The 23,517-nt window shown below is 39.3% G+C and overlaps 2 protein-coding genes across 5 annotated transcripts; both read right to left on the minus strand.

Annotated features, from left to right (window-relative positions):
- Window positions 1-519: 519 nt before the first annotated feature.
- On the minus strand, window positions 520-6,909 carry LOC106957486 (fatty acid-binding protein, brain-like). 3 transcript variants are annotated; one of them, XM_015048859.1, is made up of 4 exons: window positions 6,732-6,909; window positions 6,456-6,628; window positions 6,277-6,378; window positions 520-1,048 (listed from the first exon to the last, which is right to left on the minus strand). In XM_015048859.1, the coding sequence occupies exons 1-4, from the start codon at window positions 6,802-6,804 to the stop codon at window positions 998-1,000; spliced, it is 399 nt and encodes a 132-aa protein (XP_014904345.1). In that variant the 5' UTR covers window positions 6,805-6,909; the 3' UTR covers window positions 520-997. The 3 variants fall into 3 exon arrangements, with proteins under 3 accessions (XP_014904345.1, XP_014904344.1, XP_014904343.1); XM_015048858.1 differs by lacking the exons at window positions 6,277-6,378; window positions 6,456-6,628; window positions 6,732-6,909 and adding exons at window positions 2,122-2,223; window positions 2,339-2,511; window positions 2,595-2,770; XM_015048857.1 differs by lacking the exon at window positions 520-1,048 and adding an exon at window positions 5,009-5,155 and having other exon boundaries at window positions 6,732-6,908.
- Window positions 6,910-8,727: 1,818 nt separating this feature from the next.
- usp40 (ubiquitin specific peptidase 40) lies at window positions 8,728-23,093 on the minus strand. 2 transcript variants are annotated; one of them, XM_015048863.1, is made up of 31 exons: window positions 22,389-23,093; window positions 22,232-22,299; window positions 21,463-21,576; window positions 18,878-19,042; window positions 18,638-18,784; window positions 18,399-18,542; window positions 17,857-17,985; window positions 17,614-17,730; window positions 17,267-17,374; window positions 16,969-17,169; window positions 16,177-16,312; window positions 15,938-16,019; window positions 15,550-15,721; window positions 15,372-15,456; window positions 15,195-15,265; window positions 14,693-15,105; window positions 13,974-14,124; window positions 13,766-13,826; window positions 13,401-13,454; window positions 13,105-13,193; window positions 12,836-12,922; window positions 12,118-12,154; window positions 11,940-12,004; window positions 11,519-11,593; window positions 11,202-11,429; window positions 10,449-10,567; window positions 10,272-10,337; window positions 9,935-10,145; window positions 9,752-9,847; window positions 9,558-9,652; window positions 8,728-9,045 (listed from the first exon to the last, which is right to left on the minus strand). In XM_015048863.1, exons 1-31 carry the CDS (start codon window positions 22,582-22,584, stop codon window positions 8,955-8,957), a joined length of 3,873 nt encoding a protein of 1,290 aa, XP_014904349.1. In that variant the 5' UTR covers window positions 22,585-23,093; the 3' UTR covers window positions 8,728-8,954. The 2 variants fall into 2 exon arrangements, with proteins under 2 accessions (XP_014904349.1, XP_014904348.1); XM_015048862.1 differs by having other exon boundaries at window positions 16,177-16,315.
- Between the last annotated feature and the right edge of the window lie 424 nt (window positions 23,094-23,517).

The raw sequence follows: 23,517 nt of genomic DNA on the forward strand, positions 1-23,517 counted from the left end.
ACCTGAATCATTTTTGTGCGACTGATTAACTGCGAAGTGGTCGGGAGTTCAGACATGAAGAACGGCGCACTGATAAGAGGAGCGGAGACCGCAGCTTAGCTTCAGAAATTCATCCGTCTTCATACTGAAAAGCTTCCCAGTATAAATCCCTATGGCACCGAATCCCTTCCACTGTGTTTGCATGAATTACTTTGTGCGACCAATTAATTGAGAAGTGGCCGGGAGTTTCGATGTGAAGAATGGCACGCTGATAACAGGAGCGGAAGCTGTAGCTTAGCTTCAGTCAAATGCAAAATAAAATGTGCGTACTTAAGGAGTGTGAAACGTTCTAGTTTGTCTTAAGGGTATCTGCAGCTGCATGAAAGTGGAGATGATGACAGCAAACGTATAACAGCTGCATGCAGAGTTGCAAAAAAAAAAAAAAAAAAAAAAGGCTAACCCAGTGAAGGAATGGCGATAAAAGGGGAACAATGTTGCACTGAGAAGTTTTACGGAGCACAGAGGGTCTGAAAGATTAGGAAAGTTTAATTTAGCCATTTATTTCTCATTTCCACTTTTAATACATGAGTCAGAGACAGTTTAGGCCCTTGATCATTATCCATGTATCTTACAGAGGATCTCACAAAATAATGGGGAAGGGAACGTCTTGAGGATCAGGATATAGAAATTTACATATAAGAAATTGTAATTCTGGGACCAGTCTTTTGTTTTCCAGAGTGTGGCAGTATATCGCCCCACCTGTTGTTGTTCCAGTCTATTCTTTTTAATGCAGTGATACTGTGCTGTTCTTACTCAAGGTTATCATACATCCCCATGACTACAAAATTATGTGTTTATGGAATGAAAATAAGTCAAGTGCAAACCATTGTTTGAAATATAAAAAAAAACAAAAGAAAGAAAGAAAAAAAACTACATGTTTTTCATTTCAGGTAAAAAGTAGAAGCTCTTGTTGATGGTTTACTGTGCTGGGATAAATGATGTCCTCCTTCCTTAAACTTTAGGCCTTCTCAAACATGCGGACTGCTTGGACTCCCTGAAAGATTAACGTCTAGAGGAAGAGATGAAGAAAGACAAGTTAGATATATTGAGGATATTTTTGTAAAGGTAATATAAGTTTTCTTTACTTTTACTTGCATCATGAAAACCACAAGCAGTTGGCAACAAAGTAAAAAGTTCTTTCTGATTTGCTGTTTTGTAATTATTTAATTCTTAAATATTTTAGGTTTTACAACACTAAGCTTACCACATAACTTTTGTCTGACTGACTTTATTTAAAAATATTAAATTAGATGTTCTGATCAGTTAGTACTTGAGTAGCATTTTCACTAAATACTTTCTTTTTTTAATTTTTAAACATTCCTTGGTGGATACCTTTTATTTATGTAAATATATATATTTAAGTGGTGCTACTCTTACCTGATCCTAAACTGACATTTTCCGTGATTTTCTTTCTTTTTTTAAAATACTACTAAATATTATTGATGCTCTGCACCAGTTACATTTTTTTAATTAAAGTTTAACTGAAAATTCCTCAAGTATAGTTGAATAAAATTTTCCTGGGATTTTTTTGTTTGTTTGTTTTATCATATATCATTTTGACGTCAGGTGGAGAGAGACAGCAGGCGCAAATCGTGACACCGCACCTACTAATGGCACTTCCAGTGGCAGGTGTCATTACGCGCCACAAGAGCCACTGTTTTCGGGACTAACTGCCAGTGATGTCACTGACTTCGGCTGACCTCGGCACCTCATACTGGCACTTCCGCTGACACCTGCCACCGGAAGTGCCATTAGTAGGTGCGGTGTCACGATTTGCGCTAGGCTCGGCAGGTGGATGATGTCCGCAAACGTTCAGTGAAAGTCTAGCCAAAGTTAGATGAACGTTTAATGGATTCGGGCGAACGTCGTCAAGGCAACGTTCAGGAGATGTCGTCTGAACGTTCAGAGCTAGTTTGATGTTTCTCGAAACCACTCGCTTTGGTGTTGTTAAGCAGAAAATTATTTATTTTTGCACCGGGGACAGAATCAGGAGAACGCCTCAAGAACTGCCAAGGACAACATAAACTAATAAATACCATCACGGCGGCAAGTAAAAATAGCGGAATTTTCTATAAAACTCACCGACACCATCTTTCCATTCTTGATTTCTCTTGTAATTTTGTTCTCTTTCCCATCCCACTTCTGTGTATGCACAAGTTTGTCTCCCTCCATGGTAAAGGTAGACTGCAAAAGAGAAAGGGAGAAAGAGAAAGAAACTTTCCACGTTCCGCAGAATGTGAAACACATAGTTAGAACAACAATACGTTGTGACTCACACAAAACATTTTGTAGTTTTTACCTTTACTTTTCGGTCGTTAGGTGTATTCTCGTCAAACTCCTCTCCAAGTTTGCCTGAGACTTCAGCGACCCTGAATGTGCTCTGGGTTTTAATCACCACTCTATCCCCATTCATGCTGATTATTACTGTTGGCTTGGTAACATTGGCCACTTGTCTTGCGGCAAAAGGAATTCCTGTCAAGAGAATATATCGGTCTGATTCCACTAGTACATTATTCTGGGTATATTTTTGAATTAATTGGTCATAAATATTCTACCTAGTGCCTTCATGTAGTCATCAAAGTTCCGACTTTCCACCATTTTCCATGTTCCGCAGAAAGCCTCAACCATTTTTGCAGATGTAATCAGTCCCGTAAAACTGACTAACCTTCCCCTCTTCTAAGCAAAATCCGCATTCCGTGTAGCTCTTTTGTGAGTCAAATTAGTACAGGGGGCGGAGTCTTCAGGTCACAACCTGAACAGCTGATTGGTTGCACCAAAAGCGGTGTGACCTTTGATTGGTCAGCACAAAAACATGGTTTCTACAGGTTGTACGTTAAGACGTCAAATTATAAGGCGATAGTGTGCATGAACATGGAGAAATAAACACAAAAAAGTATGGTTTCCTGAAAAATAAGTTTCTAATAAGTTTAAAATTCACTTAATGAAGCAGCATTGAACACAGACTGATGTTTTCAAGTTTTTATTTATGTTGTATTCTCCCTGTACATGACAAATAATATTAGAATATTACATCAGACAAAAATAAATAAATAAATGTTAAATCAAAACTTTGGTCTTAATACAAAAAATTAACCTTCTCCTTCCAAGGTGGCAGTTGGTAAAAAGGAATTGTAAAAGGTATTGAACGAGCCAATAACTGTGATATTGGGAAATTGTAATGCATTTTTTATTTTACCACAAGAAAAAATACAAATTTAAAAGTTAATTTTATTATTATTATTATTATTATTATTATTATTATTATTATTATTATTATTATTATTGTGCGATAATGCTGTTGCTATAAAACGTAAATTCATTTTGTTTCAATGTTAACCTTTCTTCTAAGGGACGCTGCTATGTCATTATTTGATGAAGCTTATCTGTGCCAAAAGTCGCTGTAACTGTGCAATAATTTACTCTGAGCAAAGAAATTCGCAAATAGCAGTTCAGAGAAAACGTTTCTCGTTGCAAACTCTGCTGAATTATTTTACAACATAATAACCTTTCCTATGTTGCTCTGCATGTCCCCTGAGTCTCTTCTGGTCTTATGCTGTGATAAAGACTAAAGAACCTGTTAAAAAAGAGGGTTTCATTGATACATTAATGCAGATTGCATCCCATCTCTAAGGTGAAAAGGTGGACTCAGGAGGAGAGATTCTGCCTTTTTCTTTCTTTTGGAAACCTGCTGAGCCTGAAAGTAGAAGACAAAGTAAATATTACATTATAGGTAAAAAGCCAACCAATATCTCTGTGTGATAATCCTGCCAAATTCTCTGAGGTTCACTTATGACATGTAACTCAAAGTATACTACCAAAAAACTGACTTTCTTTTGTAGAGATACCTGGTTTGAGATTTCTTCTGCATCACACAATATGTTACTGTGTCAAAGAAAATATATAAGGTATATATATATATATATAAATAAATATAAATGTAAACTAATTTTGGCTATCAAAAAACAATCTGAAATCAGCTACCCAATGCAAATAAAAAACAGCAGAAAATTTAAAGCAGCTTTTAAAGGCGATCGGCAAACAACTATAGGAACTATAACTGCCACCTGGTAAGGTGTGTGGACCACACAGCGACTCGTGCCACACAGCTTTTGATATTGCAACATAAATTATTTTACTGGTGTCAAAAAGTCCACCGGTATTACAGAGAGGAGAGAGAGGGCAGGCGGTGTGAGAACCAGGAGGGGTGATGAGGAGCAGACATCTAGTGTCGCCCCCTACGAGATGCCGCCATGGACAGTTGCCCATATATAAAAAAAAATTGCCACTGCCTCTTTGTGTCAGACCATCCGGAGGTCACTATGTTGCACTGAGAAGTTATACAGAGAATATAGAGGGTCTGAAATATTAGCAAGGTTTAGCAATTTAAATTAAAAATTGATTAGAATTTATTGTTATTTGTCATTGTACGTACGTACAATGAGATGTGTAGCGCCTCCCTGGGGGCAGCAGGACAAACATGGGGAAGCCAGGGTGGGAACTGTCCTTGGTGATGGCTATGGATCTGCTGAGGCAGCAGGAGGAGTAAATGTCCATCAGAGAGGACGTTTAAAGTTTAATACAAAAGTCAGAAGCAGTTTAGGCCCTTGATCATTACCCATTATCTTACAGAGGACCTCACAAAATATTGGACATGGGAATTTTTCCAGGGTTTAGAAAGTCACAATTAAAACAAAAAAGCAGTTTTTCTTCACATGAGCTATTTTTTTCAAAGTTATTTTAATGAAATGTCAGAAAATGTAACATTGTAACCAGAATTTTTTTCCAGATGTATGAACAGAGTGTGGCAGTGCCTCACCCCACCTGTTGCTGCACACTTCCAGTTTCTCTTTGTGTTAATGCCGTGATACTGTGGTGTTTTCATTTAAGATTATCATACCTGCCCATGGCTTTAAAACCATATACTTATGTACTAAAAGGAAGTCAAGTGCAAACCATTATTTGAAATAATAATAATAATAAAAATAACATGTTTATTTTTCAGTTCAAGTAAAATGTAAAGCTGCTTCCGGTTGGTTTACTTTCCTTGGATAAATGATGTCCTCCTTTCCACCTTCTCATATGTGCGGACCGCTGTGACGCCCTCAAAGGTTAAAGTCTAGAAAAAGAAATAAAGCAATGCAAGTTGTGTATACTGAGAGTATTTTGTAAAGATGAAATTAGGTTTGATTCTTCTTACTTTTGTCAAGAAAGCCGCTACAGGCATAACTAGAATTGTATGGACCTTTTATATATCTGAAAACCTTTAGATTTATTGCTGCAAAAGGTGGTAGTTTTTTATAATTCGGGCTTACTCAGAGGTCAAGCTAGACTTATTTGTTGTCCGTCATTTTGGCTGCCAGTTTCCAAACTATTCCATCATATTCTATATTTACCCATCCATTTTTACATTTTATTGACATAGGTTATTCAGTTGCATTTCATTTTTATGCAGTTTAATATTAAGTTGATTAGAGAATCCTGCTCCCATCACATATCAAGCAGATATGTGTTTCTCTGCACTGCCAGAAAACACTGACTGTGGCCCCAATAACTATAAACAATGAATTTAAACAACTCTTCTTAAATTATGAGGGCTTCTCCTGCTGTGGTCTAAATGCACAGCATCACAACTTCCTCTGTGTCTGCATCTGGAAGAGAAATCTGCGCTATTTAGATCAGATCTAAAATATCCGACCCAATCTGGACCCAATGTATGAATGGATGGATTTTCTGATCAGGTACATAGTACTTGAGTAGCATTTTACCAAATACTTATTATTCTTGAGTCATTCCTTGGATGGATACTTATTACTTATTTGAAATTGATGCCTTGTACCAACTAATGAAAGTTTTACTTGTAATGCCTTTGATGTTCATACAAGTACAGTAAGATAAGTGTTTTTATCATTATTTTTGCCTTGATAGATATCAATGCCTTTAATAGAGCCAATTTTGACGTTTGTCAAAATTGTCGGCAAACGCTCAGACGTCAGCTGAACGTTTAATGGAGTCCGGCGAACGTCGCCATGGCAACGCTCAGGAGACGCCTTCTGCACGTTCAGTGCTAGCTTGATACGTTTCTCGAAACCACTCGCTTCAGTGTTGCTAAGCAGAATATAATTTATTTTATATCGGGGACAGAATCATGGACGCCTCAAGAACTGCCACCGGCAGTATAAACTAAAGAATATTACCACAACTGTAAGTCAAAATAGCAGAAATCTCAATAAAACTAACCATCACCATCTTTCCATTCTTGATTTCTCTTATCAGTTTGGTCTCTTTCCCATCCCACTTCTGTGTATGCACAAATTTGTCTCCCTCCATGGTAAAGGTAGACTGCGAGACAGAATGTGAAACACATGGTTAGAACAACAATGGGTTGTGACTCATACAAAACACTGTGTAGTTTTTACCTTTACGTGTCGGTCGTCAGGTGTCACCTCGTCAAACTCCTCTCCAAGTTTCGCTATACATTCGGTATTCCTGAATGTGCTTAGGGTTCTCAACCTCACTCTTTCCCCATCCGAGCTGATTATTACTGTTGTTTTGGTAGCATTGCCCACTTGTCTTGAGGCAAAAGGAATTCCTGCCAAGAGAATATACGTCTGATTTCACTAATAAATTAGGCTTGAACTATATCATAATAAATATTCTGACAAACAAAGACGAACTTAATCCAAATTCCTTACCTAATGCCTTCATGTAGTCATCGAAGTTCTTATTGTCCACCAGTTTCCATGTTGCGCAGAAAGCCTCGACCATTTTTGCAGATGTAATCAGTCCCGTTCGGCCTAAAACTGGTCACCTTCTCCTCTCTTCTGAGTAAACTCCGCATCCCGGTAGAGCTAAGGACTCAAGTTAATAATGGGGGGGCGGAGTCTTTAATTAACGGTCTGAACAGCTGATTGGTTGTATCAAAAGCGGCGTCACCTTTGATTGGTCATCACAAAAACACGCTTTTAAATGGTTGTAAATGCAAGAGGTGAAGAGGCGCTCACTCAAATGACCGTGTAGAACTAAACACAAAATGTGATACTGAAAATTACGTTTTTAACGCAATAATTCCTGTAAATTATATTTTAGCTATAACTAATGAAAGCACATTTAAGATTACAATATAGACTAAAAACATTAATACATGAATATAGGCTTATTAATAAAAATATTCTAAATCCCTGTTGAAATCTTATTTTCAAATAGTCATTTTGACAAACAAGCTTCACTGGCATCTTGGGGTCACCCAAAAAAGATCCACCAACCTTGTGAAATATTATAGGACACCAATTACTGTCCAATTAGTAAAAAGAGATTGTAAAAAGTATTATAAGTGGCGTGCCAACACTGGGGAGTTTGTTAGTGTATTTTATTTTTCCATGGTTAATAAAGGACACAAACTACAAGATTGGGTTTTTCTGATTTTTTTGTAATTGTGTGATAATGCTGCTGCAATAAAACCTAGATTCAATTCGATTCAAAGTTAATCTTTCTTCCAAAGTTAAACACCACAGTACACACTGCTATGTCATCATTTTGGTGACGTTCGAATATCTGTGGCAAATGTCATTGCAACTCTGAAAGTTTACTCTGAGCAAAGTTCTTAAAGAACAGCTAAAAAAAAAAAAAACTTTACCAATTGCAAAACACTCTGCTGATCTGAACACAATTGTTTTATAACTTTATTAATCATTAACAAAAGCAGTTTTACATTGATATAAACACTGCAACGATACAGCAAAACGGTCCTTAACAGCAGAGATGTGACCACTGCTGTTAATAATCAAACTGGGATACAAAAAAGTGATTTTACTGTTAGTACAATGCCAATAAAACAAGACGTCTGTTTGAAAATTCTTGACAAATTAAAAAAATAATAAAATTGCAATCACTTTTCCCCAAAAAACATAAAAGAAAATCAGTTTTATTTCCCTCAAAGTCAAATATATGCATACAAATAAAACCTGAAATAGTCCTCAATAAAATTTCAGAGCTCACATGGTTACATTTTACCGTTCTCAAGCAGGATTTTACAGCTTGGCAATAAAATTCCCCATCGACCAAGTGTTAAACTGTGAGCATTTAAATGTAAAAACCATGATTAATTTTGAGAGAGCCGGGCGACAGTAAGGATAAATGGTGAAAAGCCGAGCTTAAAAGAGGTAGAAGAAGACGAGAAGAGTTGGAGAACGAGGTAGGGAAGACAGAGCAGCAGAGAAGCTTCTCCACATTAAGGCCCATCTCTCATCTGCCCTGAAAACAAACGTATCAATAGTTCCTGATCATGAGTGGCAGTCTTTTGTTCACACAGCACAGTGGCAAGTTTATGTCTAAAAAGTGGCCTTAATGTTACCTTATATAAAGATGTAGATTTCAGGAAGGAAATTCATTCTTAATTTGCTTTACTCAAGGAAATGTAATCAGAAAGGGGACAACTTCACTAACAACTTCTGATATTTCAGAATTAATTAAAAACTCCACTTTATTTAGGGATCAAGAGTTGAATCACTCTTCAAATATATATATATATATATAAAAACTCAAAGTGAACCGGCTGCAAATTGACGAAGACAAATAAAAAAAGTCCCCCGATTAAATTGTTACTTAAACGATATATTGTTTAAACACGTTTGTTTATAAATAAAATGCATAATACAGAAACAGTCCAAAGGATGAAATCAAAGTTTAAACTTTTTTTTTTTTTGACGAATCACCAGGATACGAACCAGGAAGGTTTTAGTGTTCATTAATATGCTTTGAGACAATTAACCGTTTGCAAACTGTGGTAGAAAAAGGAAGAAATGGCACCAGACTCATTTAGCGGGATTGTCCAACAGCAACGTGGCATTTTAGTTCATGTGTGGTGTGACGTCATAGGAAGTCCTGATTTGTCTGTGCGTCAACAGAAAAGAAGGATGCTATCTGAATACTCCCACGCTGATGGACAGCGGCACCTCCAGCTTCCTGGATTTGGTTTTCCCAGCACCATTGGAGGCTGCAGCCTGCTCTCTGCAAAATAAGCAAAAACGAAGTGTTTTACCAAAACAGAGGAGAATAACCGAAACACGCATTTCACGTTCTACTGGCATTCCCTACCGCATTCATGTTAAGAAACATGTTGAATCCATAAAGGGGTTACAACCATTTTCCAGGATTATTAGTTATTATTATTATTATTATTAGCTTGTATTAAAATCTCGAATTGAGTTGTATTTTATAATTTTACAATAGAAAAAAATATAGTCTAATTTTTACTTCATTATGCAAAAAATAAAAAGGCTAAACTGAGAAGACATGTCAAAAATGATAATAGTAATAATAATAATCATATTACTACTATAATATATGGGAGCTATTCTCACCCTCACATCATGTCATGACCTCTGAAGATAAGTTTATCGAAACTAACAGAAAAGTTAAAGTTTTGGGTTAAGAAAAATATGGAATTTTGATATGAAAAATGAGATTAGGATCCCATACTCCCCAGTCGATGCACATATTAAAAAAACAGGAGGTCTCACCCTTTCCTGCGTTGCTCTGCCTGTTCCCTGAGCCTCTGCTGGCCCTGCTGGTCCTCTGCTGTGATGAAGTCCCTGTTGTTGTCAATCAAAAGGTTCTATGGGGGAAAAAAAAACACACAAGTACCAGATATAACACTTCTAATAAAAGACCAAACAGTCTGTTTAAAAAAAAAAAAGGAGTGTTTTATTGATACCTTAATGCCGATTACGTCTCCATCTCTGAGGTGAAAAGGTGGCCCCAGAAGAGATTCTGCCTTTTTCTTTTTCTTCTTTTTGGAAACCTGTTGAGTCTGAACGTAAACGACAAAATAAATATTACATTACTGGTAAGATGCCAAAACAACATTTCTGCCAAACTCTCTCTTTTGTAGAGATACCCAGTTGGAGATTTCTTCCCAGGCGTGTTTCTCCGGCTGGCGTTTGGCCAACAGCAGAGAATCGGGAGAGAGGCCGTAGTGTGCAGCCAGACTGGTGCGCAGAGATCGAGGAGTAGAATCGTGAGAAGCGTCCCAAACCAGCTCTTCTGGAGGATAGTAGCTCCTCTCCCCTGGAACACCCATCTTTATCTTCAGCAGCACTTGTTTTGGCCTTGTAAATCAGCAAGAAGTGAAGAAAACACAGGAAAATTCAACATTTCAAAAGACTAAAAAGAAAACAAAGGAAGAGAATAAAAAACTTTTTTTTTTTTTTTTTTTTTTTTAAAGTTGCATTCACCCGAGATCTTCTTCTTTCAGAAGACACTGCACACAAAGATCCGCTCCATTGGTCAACTTCAGCTTCCTGAGCACAAAGCAAACAAACTATGTGGGGAAAGACCAGCTCAAACATTCTGCATGTGTCCACAAATAAAACCCATCTGTCACCCACAATGTGTGAATGAAGCTTTCAGACCTGAGTGTGACTTGTTGTCCTCTAAGGACGCGCGTAAGCCGCCCTCCCTCCATCTGCCACACGCGAAGGAAGCTAGTAACGGGCACGCACACGTCCTGAAGCATTGGCAACGTCAACACCTAACGGAGCAAGGAGAGCATCTTATAGGGAGCACTTCACAGTTAAACGTGGATCCACATTACTACCACATTCAGCCTGAAAGCAAACAATATTCTGAAGATGAATCCACGATGGTCACCTAAGCTAACCTGTTCAAAGCTGATGGAGTCTGTACCAGGTGTTGGGAGTTAAACAGAAGGTAAAGTCTTAAGAGTGAACAGAAATGGTCTTACAGGATCATCATAAACTGATAAAAAAAGAAGAAAAAAAAAGAAAAGAAACAAGCATTTCCTTAAAGTCAACTTTTGTTCTAGAGAGGCACAAATAAATCATACTTTGAACTCCATCAGTCAGTTTACAGCATAATCGGTTTTTAGAAAATCTGGTCCTTTTCCAATCAATGAAGTCCCACGTCGCGTTAACAGCAACACTCTTCAGTGTGGACGCTGTTACTGAGCAATAAGCATGTTGTTTCAGATGGGAATTAACATAAATGTTTTAGAGTGACCCTGGCAGGGTCTTTAATTTAAATCTGATCACAAATCTGAAGAGGGAACTAAAGATTAGGGTGATAGCTAGGAGACCTTCCAACCTGAAAAACATGGAGCTTATCACTAAAGATAAATCACCAACACACCAGTGGGAACACCTCACCTGAGTCTTTAAGTCCTCCAGTGTGGCATCGTCAGATATCTCCACCTTCCCGACGTTTCGTAGCTCCGCCTTGTTTTCGCCACAAAGAGAAATCGACTGAGCACCAGACCCATCTGTAGCCTCCGCTCCCTGCATGGGCTGCTCAGCAGAGCTGTTTTCTGAGTGCTTGAAGTCTGCTTCCACACCGCTCTCATCCACATAAAGCCACACAGAAAGCTTGAGAAATCCCTGAGGAAATAAAGATAAAGAAATAAAAGATAAACGGGGACGCTATGAAGATTTGTCAATAATCCAGACATCCAGGGATATTCTGATACCTTCGGAGGCAAAAGTCCTTCAGTAACAACCAACGTCTCACCACTGCTAATCTTCAGCTCTGACAAGGAGGCGTCCTGGGAATAAAAGGTGTCAATATGTTGCTCCTGAGGATTGTAATCATCTTATGAAGGAGAATCAATCTCTCCTACGTTTGTTCTCTATGCATACAATTTTATGACAAAAACATGAAATAAAATTGATCATAATATGAAATACCTTAATGCCATCTGTTTTCTGTCTCAACACTACCACACATTTTTAGCTTCAGTACCAACTTCCTCAATGTACACAGCTTAAATTTACTTTAATAATGTGCAGTTTTACAACATTTGTTTTGTGCAGTGAAGTCCCAAATACTGATTCAACAGTACTGACATGTGCGCAGCATGACACACTGTTTAAAAACCTGCATTGATTCACCTCATCCATCAGCGGCTCTCCAACCTCCTCACACCAGTCCAGCCTCCTCAGGTGCCAACTGGTACCTGAAAAGCAGAAGATCAACCATTGACCAGCTAGTGAACATGCAAGCTGTAGTAGTAGAGCAAATATAGATGGTGACAACAAACACAAAAGAGAAGGAATGATGAAATCTTACCATCAAGCCTAACAGCATCCAGCATAGCTCTGAGACACTAACACAACAAACATGATGACTTTAAATTTGTGCAAATTACGATGAACAAGTGCATCTTCGTTCATTAGAATATCATTAAAAAGAGAGGGGAAATTAACATAAATTCAAATGCAGAATAAAACATTTTAAGAATTTATTTATATTAAATTTTATTATTATGAAAACCCCAAAGTAGGTTTCTCAGAAAATGTGTATTGTTAAGTAAAGACCTGCAAAAATCAAGGGGAAGGTTGCTACCTTCACAATTGTCAAGAAGTTGTCAGATAGTGGTGCATCCAAGCATATTTATGGAAAAAAAAGACATTATGGAACAAGGATAATATAATCTGTGAGAGGACTGGAAAGGAAAATTCAGATTTGAGATTTTGGGATAGTAGCTGGACTGCCATAAACAAATATATCAATGCTAAAAATGTAGTATTACTTGTGTTAAACATCAGAAATGGCTAACCTGGACTAAGGAGAAAAAACAACTGAAATGTAAAACAAGACCCCCAACAAAAGTACTGAGTACATATGGATGTACTTTTTAGTAAAATTAACTATTTTCCAAAACCTCCATTTGGGGTTTTCCTGAAATATATTGTTAAATATGCATGCAACGATGATTATTATAAAGTCTGTACTTAGCTGTAAGATTTAATAAACATTATGGAAAACTTCTCTTCAACTTCCTTACTTCTTTAACAGTGAAGGTCTTCTCCACGATTATATCCATCTCCATGCCAGCAGAGGGGGCCGAGCCCACAGTGAAGTGCAAGAACAGCTGAAAAAGCACAGAAACAAATTCTCTCAACTTCAATCAGCCCGCATAAACTCACGCCGCCTTGGTTTGTTTTACGATGTAGGAAACTATTAAAAGTTCCGTCTTTTTCATCGTTGCAGCTGCAAGGAAAGAAGATTTTACTGAAGAAGACAAGAAAAAAAAAAAAAAAAAAAAAAACACACCTGTGATTCCTTGGGGGCATTTCCCGGACAGAGAGTCAACGTGGTCATGAGTCGCACGCCTGCATCCCGAACGCTCAACTCCTCACATACTGTCAGGAAAACCGCAGTGAGTCAGCATATGTGCAATTATGATTAAAAAAAACAAAACAAAAAAAAAAACATTCAAAGACAGATTTATGGGGGGGTAACTATCAAAGACTTTCAGGCGGTCAGAGTTAGAGAAAGTGTCCCTTGATTCGCTAAAGTAAGGGGGATTTCCAACTCAAATGGCCTCCAGCTAAGAAATGAAACGGTACCCGGAGGAAGGAGTTTCCCAGAGCAGTCCACCTGCCTCAGACAGTACTGCGCACCTGCTCAGCAACACACACAGAACAGGGAGGTAAACTTACAGAAACCAGAAAAGTTACTGAAAAGGTCCAACAAATAACTGTAGTTGACAAAAGCAAACTCTCTTAAAAAGTGCTTGTGCAAGTTTATGTTTAAGTTATATGACTGGATGAATCCATTTACGTTTTCTACCTATTTGCAAATTAATGTAGACAGTAAAAGTTACAAACTGAATTATTTGTTGTTATTGTGTGTGTGTGTTTTTTTTTTTTATTTGTCTAAGGTGTACTTCTGCTGCAGGACTGCAATTATACATTATTTTTGAGCATCTTGCCTGAAGGTTGCTCCTGCAGCTGCAGCTCCCAAATGGCTCTTTGCTTCACTTCATATAGCAGCTGTGGCAGGACATATTAAACAGAAAGGAAGCCGTTTGGGTGAGGGAACATGATGCAAAAAAAACAAAACTAAAACAAACAAGATTAAAACAAAAATAACAAGATTAAAAAGCAAGTGAGATGACAAGACAGACATTAATTACTGACCGTATTTCCTGTGGCTGGAACCTTTACTTTCTTCCTCTGTTCCTCTTGTTCTTCTTCACCTCCTTTTATCTGAGTTCGAAGCTCCACCTGGAGCCAGCGGCAGTCAGACGGCGTGGTCACAGTGACCACGTCTCCGGTCCGGGAGAACACGCTGAGCACAGTAAAGAAGACTGCTGCTAGACACGAACAGGAAACTAACCAAACACTCAGTGCCTTGCTCAAGTATTCATACCCCAATTCGCTTCATCACATTTTAACAAGTAAGAAACAAAGACTTCAGTGTATTTTAATTGGAAATGTGGGGAAGGCATGTGCAAGTGTTGGTTGTCTATGTAGGCCAAAAAGTTCGATTTTGGTCTGATCAGGACTCTTACAGGAAAGATTTGTGGCATAAAACTTTCAGCCACCCGATTTGTGGCTCTCAGCATTTTTACCTGAGTTTCTATGACTAAAGTTCGTTAGGGGGATCCGAGTAAAAGGGGCTGAATTCAAATCAAAGTGTACATCGTACTTTCGGAAGGGTGGGGGTTTAATTACAAAAAAAAATCAAACTTTGAAAACCACATGTGGTTTTTCAAATGCAAAACTTTGTGTCTGTCCATTGCAGTAAATCCAAACAAAATCCACTCAAGTTTGTGACTTTTAGCGTATCAAAATGTGGGAAAGGTCTGGAGGTATGAATACATTTTGAATTAAACGCGCTGCGCAAGAGAGCTCACCTGCTGTCGAACGACTGCGGCTCCAACACCAACAAAGCATCTCCGTCTTTCAGCGACAGCTCCTTCAAAGTCCGCTGCATGTCGTCGGGCGGAAACACCCTCCAGCCGCTGGCGCCTCCTCCCTCCCCGGCCCCCTCACCCCCGACCTTTCCTCTGTTATGCTCCTGACACAGAAGACTCTCCCTCGGCTCCCCCAGCGCCTCCCTCACCTCCCCAAGAGTCGCACCGCCCGCGAATCCTCTCGCTTCCCTCTTCAGTCCCGCAGCCCCGTTCTCAGAATCGCAGTTGTCGGTCGTTTCGCACTTGACCCCGTTTTGCGCCTCGTGCTCCACGCCTTCGCTCAGGAAAGGGCGAACGACGGTGAGTAACACCGGCTCCCACTCGGCTCCAGTTTGGACTGCGGCACCGCGAACCTGAAGAAGCAAAAAGCACGGGCGTATGAGATGTTGTCCCCCTCGATAAAATTCTTAGAATTAGACCCATGTGGTGACTTTTTCCTTACTTCTTTACCATTCCACACAAACAGGTCAGTATTTGTGTGGATTCCTGCACTGTACAGGGAGACACTGTCATCTGCGAAAAGGAAAAACACAGTGACGGTTAAAAACAAACATTCCTTAATATAGTTTCTTTCCCTTCAGGTGGTTTTTTTTTATTGTTTTTGCCTGTGAAGTCTAACCTGTAAGAGTATTGTAGAGGTGTAAACCTGCAGGTAGACTCTTGGCTACAGTCAATGCCATATCTCCTTCCCAGAACTCCTGCATCTATATTTTTGCAACAGCAACAAAAAAATCTTAACCTTCACATAACAAAGAGTTTTAAAACACAAAAGTATCCGTTTACTGGTATCACAGTACGTGATAAATGGTGAGCCGCAGATCGCCGATGGTTTTCCTCCGGTCGAAGCTCAGGTTGATGCTTCCGCTTGGCTCCTCGCTGAGCGGCCGCAGGACTCCATTGACTGTTTTGTAGAGGGGGGCCAGGTGCAGGTGCAGCTCTACTGTGTTATTAGTGGCATCAAACTCCTCGCTATAATGAAAAAAAAAAAAAAAAAGAAAGAAAAAAAAAAATGTTGATTCCCCTCATCTGTGCAGAACTGAGGAGCTGCAATATGCAACATTTAAATAATCTGTGAGAAGATCTTCTACAGAGCAACTGAACCATAATGACTGAGTCAGACCCGACTGTGCAGCTGTGCATATAATGACAGAGCAACTTGTTTCACTTGTGTGCTTGTTTTGATACCGCATCTGTTGCAGCCTCTGGTTTTCATCCTGGGCCATCTGGATGAAGTGGGAAGGAACTTTATACTGTGGATTGCTCAGAGCTGCAAAAGCAAAACAAAAATAATTTTAAAAAAAGCACACAAATTAAAGAACTGTTCCTGCGGAAAATGTACTCTATGTTTATTGTATGATCAAGTTGTTTTAGAGATGCACTTTTTTTTTTTTTTAATCGGAAGATGCAAGCAAGTTACTTTGTACCTTCGCTGGGCCTGTACAGCTGCGTTTTTCTGTAAAACAGCATGTAGGCGCTCTCTTTGCCCTGGAACTGCTTCTCGATGTCCGACTCCCTGATGGAGGTCACAGTGGAGTCGTTGAGGTCAAACCAGTGGCTACCCTGCTGTCAGACAGGAGGACGCGCCATGAGAAAACAGCCACAAAACGAGTCACAAGACAGGTCACGCTTATATAGTTACATTGCAAATTTTATGGGGCTTCAGAGGCAGAAACAAGTGTGTCCTTCTGTCCTGCCAATCATTTTCAAAGAAGACATCCAAAGATAAAACATACTTTTCCGACACAAACAAACCTTTGGAGCCAGAGCATCCTTTATAAAGATTGCACCATTATACGCTTATATAAGCATGCAATCTGGAACTATGCATAGCCTACCTTTTGTTGTAAGCAGTAAACAGATTACTAACTCTGTTCACAAGTGAGACTTTCAGCTGCTTCCATTCACTGCCAATAGATTTTACATAGGAGTGCGAGCAAAATCTTAGAAGCACCAGAGTGTTGAATTATAAGATCTACATGAACGTCGGCTGAATTTTTTGTCTTTTAAATTTACATTTTTGTTTTAAGCAGATCAGAGTTCTGGTTTCTTAGGTCTCCAACCTTTTCACAAGACATTTCTCCAGGCTCCATTCATTCTTTAGACAAAAATAATAATAATAATAATAATAATAATAATCTATAAATTTTTGTTTCTATATGTTAGTTAAAAAAAAAAAACTGAAATGTGTAATCCGAGTCGGTCTGTTTCTGCAGTACCTCTGGTTTTGGTTTAGGCTTCTGATTTCCCTCTGGCTGCAGATCAGAAGTTGCTCCATCTGAAGCTGTTGAAGGTTCAGAGTTTGTGGTTTGCTCTGAAGGAGCCGAGGCCTCAGTCGCTGGGCTCGGAGGGTTTGCTTTCAATGCCACTCGAGTCCCATTGGACACCAAAATGAAAATGTCACTGTGTGACTGCAGGAACTAAAATTAAACAAATTATTGAAAAAGGCAAAGAAATTGGATTAGATTTAAAATATTTTTTTTTTAAAATTAATATAGGAGGAAAAACTAAGAATACCTTCCCAATGGGACCGTAGGGTTTCCTGAACCTTTTGCTCCAGGATGATCCAGTTTTATTCATGAGTTTTTGACCCAGCTGATCCAACAAAACGCTTTTTGATGACTCCTAGAGGACAGAAGAGGTACTACAGTTTAAATCTTTACTAGCCACAGTCTGCCAGTTTTATCAGAAAATTTTTGAAAAAAAAAAAAAAATGTGGAAATAGCACAATATCCTGAATCACAATATCAACAAGACTAAACTGAACATTTTCATGGTGGTAGTAGTGGAAATGTGGCTTAGTTGCAGTAACATTCAGCCATGACCTTCCATGAAAAGTTTGAGGGATAAAAAAAAAAACCTACCTGAGCAATGATAGCAGTAATGATAGACAACGGGTCGTCTTCCTGCAGTTTTTGCTCAGATGACTCCTTCACTTCCTCCTTTGTTTTCTTTTGAGCTTTGGGTTTGCAGTCCTCTTCCTGTCAACGAGAAACAGAGGCGATGTCTTTTTTGATGTGTGCATGCATAAAACCAAGTGAAAGAAACTATCAAGCAGCAGCAGTTTCTTAGTTTGAACGAAAGTCAGCATTTTTTTTTCTCCTCACTGGTGGCTCCCACTTTCCAAGTTCGTCGATATCTCTGATGTAAACGTGGTAATGGCCGCCATAGCAGCCTCCCTTATGGATAATCACCGAAAACAGTTCATATGTGAAGTCAGAGTCCTCTGCATCAGTCTGTAAAGAGGCAAAACCAAGTAATTCAAAGAAAGATCAATGATGTATCATGTAGAATGATGTATTTAGAGTATTTATTTCTGTTAATGTGCTGGCCTCAGCCAATACTGCATGCATCTTCACCAAATCCTCAAACCAGCTGCAGGTTTTCATTGTAGCTGTTGCATCATCTTCTACCACATTTTTTCCTTCCTCCAAACTTTCCAAACACATGCCTGGCTAGCGGTGTAAACTCCCAGCTTCTTTAGCAGTGACCTTTTTGCTATAAACTCCTTATGTTCATACATAATAGTCTATATTTCTCATTAACTGAGTCTTGGGTTTTCATTAGCTACAAGCTACAATCATTTAAATGAAACTTTGGAAGCGTTGCACGTACAAAGAGGAAAGTTCAACTAAAATCTTTCCGGTACCTGCTCACAAAAAGGTCGCAGATTGATGGTGAGCGGAAAGACGTAGCGTCCGGTCTCCTTGTATCGCTCACATTTGGCAAAGTCGAAGCTGAATCTCAGCAAAGACACGGTCATAAACGGGGGCAGCTGCTTCAGCTTGGCAGACTGAGAAACGGCAAAGGAAAACATTTATGATAGTAGAGAGAATTTTTTTTTAAAAAGCACTTTCTTGGATTATAACATACGTCACTGGTACCGACCTTGGCAGCGGTGACCAGCCGGGAACACTGAGCGCAGCGATAAAGGTTGTTGCCTTCAAACAACTCTTCCTCCACAAACATGTTCCACAAAGCCTCCTCCAGGCTGGACACGCCACAAACGCACACCGTCAGATCCAGGAAGTCCTCCTGCCGACGGCACGAAAACGCATTTAAACCGAAAAGGGGCAGACGCGGATTTTTAGATTTTCTCTACACGAGGGTCCTCGTACTGCAACGCACCTTCCTCTGGCTCACGTTTCCACACTCCTTACATACGATGCTGTTGACAATGGTGCCGTGGTAGAGGCGTTGGATCAGTGTACTGCCACTGGTGCCCACCAGGGAGTGCTCCAACGCACTGAACAGGATCCTGTTGAGCTCCTGCACGTCGTGCTGATTCGTCCCCTTGAAAGAACGACGAAAAGAACGGTTCAGACGAGGAGAGGCTTTGTTCCAGTTTGTACGACCCACGTGACCCCATGATGAAAGAGACAGAACTAGTCTAAAACTGGTTCAGTTTTACATATACTAAAGTGAGTTATAAACTTTGTTCTGAGCCAGCGGACTCTTTTGAAGTATGATCTATTGATGTCATATAAACACATTTTATTCTACTAATGGAAAAACTGAAAATTAAGTAGGTAGAAAATATTTCGCAGTGGGCAAAAACATCCTGAGGAAGAAGTCTCGGTGTTGTGCAAACAAAGCTGCAAATGTATGAAAACGCAAAAAGAGTGAAACGACTTCCACTGGAAGTCCTCCAAAAAATAATAACAAAAAAAAACCCGTCAGCCCAATTTTTAAATAGTCTGATGCATTTAGAAAGCAAAATTGTGCTGTGACTTCACTATAGAGGTGGCCAGATGGAGCCTTGATGCCTTCTGGCCTCCTGGTTCTCAAAAGGGTTCATTTCTTGAAGCTTCATGGGCTCAAAACCCCTACTGGATTGATTTTTTCTTTTTTTTTTTTTTTGTGAATCATTTCATCAATCAGTAATAAACCCGCACTGTCCTGCAACGGTAAAGGCATGGCAACGAATAAAATATATTAGAATGTACATATCAATTCATCTTGCACATATTCATGTGATCAGCATCTCCAACTTTGAGCATAACGGGTACTTAAAAAGGCAATACAACAGAATCTAACATTTCTCATCAAATGTTTCTGTATAAACAATTAGTCAAACTTTTAATAGCCTGTCCTGAATTATGGAACGGTTCCAAAAACTGCGGCACTGCCAACAAGGTGAGCGATTTTACAACTGGAGGAGTTAAATACAGCAACAATATTTTTGTTGCACTATGAAAAACATCCAACATCTTCTGCCAGTAAAAAAAAAAAATCATATTGCATTCCAAAAACCAACTCATAACTCATTAGAGAGAGTGTAATCACTTTATCGAGACAGCAAGGAGCTTTCTGTGAGTTCCACCAAGTTACATGTGGTAATTTGTAAGCCCTTTAAGACATATAAAATTGTCTTAAGTTATTCAGCTTCTTAGCTGAATAACTTGCATAATGGATCTAAGGAAATTAATTATAATTATCCACTAAGGTCTGGGCTCTGGTATGTGACCCCAGTGCTCTCACGCTTTTATAGGTTAGCTTGCTGCATTGCCTTCAAAACCAATACAGGCAGCAAGATTTAAAACTTTATTTAAAACTTTTGCGCTATGGTCAACCACTGGAAAAACTTTTTAAATATACACTTAATGATAAAGGAGCTGGTTTTGTCAACACATGAGAATGTCTAAATCCAAAGCCAGAATTTCAGCATATGAAACAAATAAATGCCAAAATTAAAGCCGATATGATTAAACGTTAAGACTTCTTGAAAAACGTCGAGACCCTGTGATCAAACCACAGTGTTCAAACATGGAGGGAAACTTTCTTTTCCCTACGGGCTCTAAAAGCACCTCTATGCCCGAAAAACTTGCAAACACCGACCCGCTATGTGTGAGCGGTTGCATGGTAGTCTATTTATAAATCATGCCAAATGTCTCTTTGTGAACCAATGACGCTTCAGATGTCGGTGACGTCATTCGACACTCGCTGTGCTGCACACATCCACACTTCGAAGGAAGGAAACAAATGTCCAGTTATTGACATTTGTTTGCTATTAAGACAATAAAGCAAAGCATTGCTTATCAGAGCACATTGGGGTCATCTCACTGAAATCAACAAATAAAAACACTGGATGGTTTTTATAGATAATACAGGTGATTATCTATGTCATTAACATTTTACAGAACCAGCTAAGAATTAAGCTAGATTTGCATAAACAAATGTCAAACTAGAAATCCCCCCCAGCAGATCCTTTGGGTTTTTTTTTTTTTTTTTGCCTTTATTTTTGCTTTCCACAGTTGACTAGTTTCCATTTCTCCTTGTGGTGTGTTGGGTTTTTGTGTCAGGTCATGTAACTTCATTTTACAACTTGTCAACATTTACGTCAATTACTATATGCCTAGTTCCTTCTCACTGCCAACCAGCGGTTTTTAAGAGTGCAGCTGCTTGTTTGATCACATCACTGCATGTATTTTTCCACTGGAAAATTGGGTTTGCACGCCCTATGGCAACTTGTGTGTCTGTAACGTTTTGTTCTCCTTCCTCAGGTAATAATTTGGCAGCTGGACGGCCTCCAGAAAGAACTGGAATTCCACTCAGGTTCCTTGGGCTGACTGCAGTACGATAATGCAAATACGTTCCGTACTTTTGAGCATGCCGTGGCGGATGTTGCTGCGGCATAAGATCAATCACCGAAAGAAAAAAAAAAGAAAGAAAGAAGTGTAACGTGAGCCTCTCCTTTCTCCCCCGTCACTGACCTCGGTGCTGTTCCAGCCGAAGCTGTCGGTGAGGTCGGTCGTGGAGGCGCTCTGCTGGTCCACCAGCAGCAGGCGGGCAAACAGTCTCTGGAGCTCCAGAGGAATCACTCGGACCTGCAGGGTAAAAGAGCAAAACTAATTTGGCCTTAAAGCTGAACCAGGCAAGGGATGACAGTTTATTGTTTCGCAAGGCAAGAAACAAGTAAAAAGAGAAAAAAGAAAACGCTCAGTCTTCTTTTCGAGGGTGCTCCCTTGGGTTCTCTTCTCAATTTATATCAACAGTATTACATCCTTATTTTACAGTTGTAAATCCAACCTGTATGCCGATGATATAGAGTTGTATTTTAGTTTTGGCTCTAATCAGTCCACAATTTAAAACCTGCAAATATGGCTCTCTTAAAATCATACCGACTTGAAACCATAAACCTTTTACCAGTTTCGACACTGTTGATTATTCACTTGTCAGGTGTCATATTTTAGTTTGGCTACCTGAAAGACACCAATGTGTATCTTTCAGGAAATGTTCAGACTTCTTTTCCACCCCTTTCTAAAGGAGCTCCCCAGAGTTGAGTCCTAGGACCGTTTCAGTTCTCCAGTTATGCTAATAAGACAAAATCTAAAATTTTGATGGACCAAAGAGGACCTGACAATGTTAAGTAAATATTAAATGGCCAAATGGGCTCATAAATTATCCCCCCCACACAATTATTCCATCACCAGCCTTTCAAATATGACAGGATGGATCTGTGCTTTCATTTTGTTCACTTACTTTAGCCCCTGGTTTGTCTTTATCCTCAAGACACCCCAATTCTTCTGGCCCCAAATTGAACAGCTCCTCTGCAAACACACCAACAAAGACGAATCACTCAGGTGAAAAGAGTCATCTGGTGACCTGTTGCACAGGTGGGAGAGTCATCTGACCGTACCTCTGAACTCTGGGGTGAACAGCAGAGTCTGGAGCAGAGAGTTGAGGTAGCACGTCCCTCCCTGATTTTTAATGCCGCACAGATTGCTTCTCCCACGGGGTGGAGGCGGCTCCTCTCCCCCCTTGGCAGTTCTTCCTGTGGCGGAGGTCGAGACAAAGCCTTCGTCCTCTTCCTCCTCAAAAAGGTTTCCGAACATGTTGAGTTGGGTTTTATTTCCGCAGTTTGCTCCCAAGTTATGAAGGGATTACGCTCCCAGTAAAAACCCCGTGTTAGCACTCCAGTGTTCACTCTTGCTATCTCATCTTAGTCTTCCCGAGCTCCCGGTTGATAATTGTCGGACTGACTCGAAAATAAGATGAATTCACGGGGCTAAACATCGCGACCAGGCCCTGGTGTGAACTCTGTGGGTTTCTGGTTGACTAAATCAATCGCAGTTTTGATAAGCCCAGCGAAAAGAAATATCCAAGTCTGTATCACAGAAACTATTCATAAAAAAATAAAATAAAATCACAGCACCGATTTATCCAAACAGAAAAACACACACTGAACTTAAATTTTACTCAAAATGACTTCGAACCCGAGCTCTTTCTTCCACTGTCATTCTTAAAACAGAAAACAGGCGAAACGTAAATAGAAACACCATAGATGAACTGTAGGCGGCCATGTTTCATGTCGGGAGAAACTAGAATGGTGCATTGTGGTACTTGTAGTACGTGGATCAGTCAAACGCGAACTAGACAGGAAAATCGCTTAAAAATAATATTTAGTCACAATATTTTTTTTTAATTAGTGAATTTCATACAAATTATTACTGGAAAACACCGTTTGTTGTTTTATTTATTTAAAAAGAAACATTTGCTTTAATTCTAACACTGCATTTCCTACAAGATCATTTCGCACAGGCATTCTGGCTCTTGTAGTCTTTCATCAACTAAGCATGACAATGGATAATTTACATGAATCATGTGCTGGCAGTTAAAAGCTCAGTTTTGTATAACAGTAAAAGCACAATGGTTACCTAAAAAAAAGACTAAATGAAGAAAATTTAAGTACATCAAAGACATAGACAATTTACCATCTAACACTGACATACCGAGCATTGTTAGGATAAAATGTCTGAGATTCAGTT

Source organism: Poecilia latipinna, unplaced genomic scaffold (genome assembly GCF_001443285.1).
Source record: "Poecilia latipinna isolate Pla-1442-1.1 unplaced genomic scaffold, P_latipinna-1.0 Scaffold908, whole genome shotgun sequence".
Lineage (NCBI taxonomy): Eukaryota > Metazoa > Chordata > Actinopteri > Cyprinodontiformes > Poeciliidae > Poecilia > Poecilia latipinna.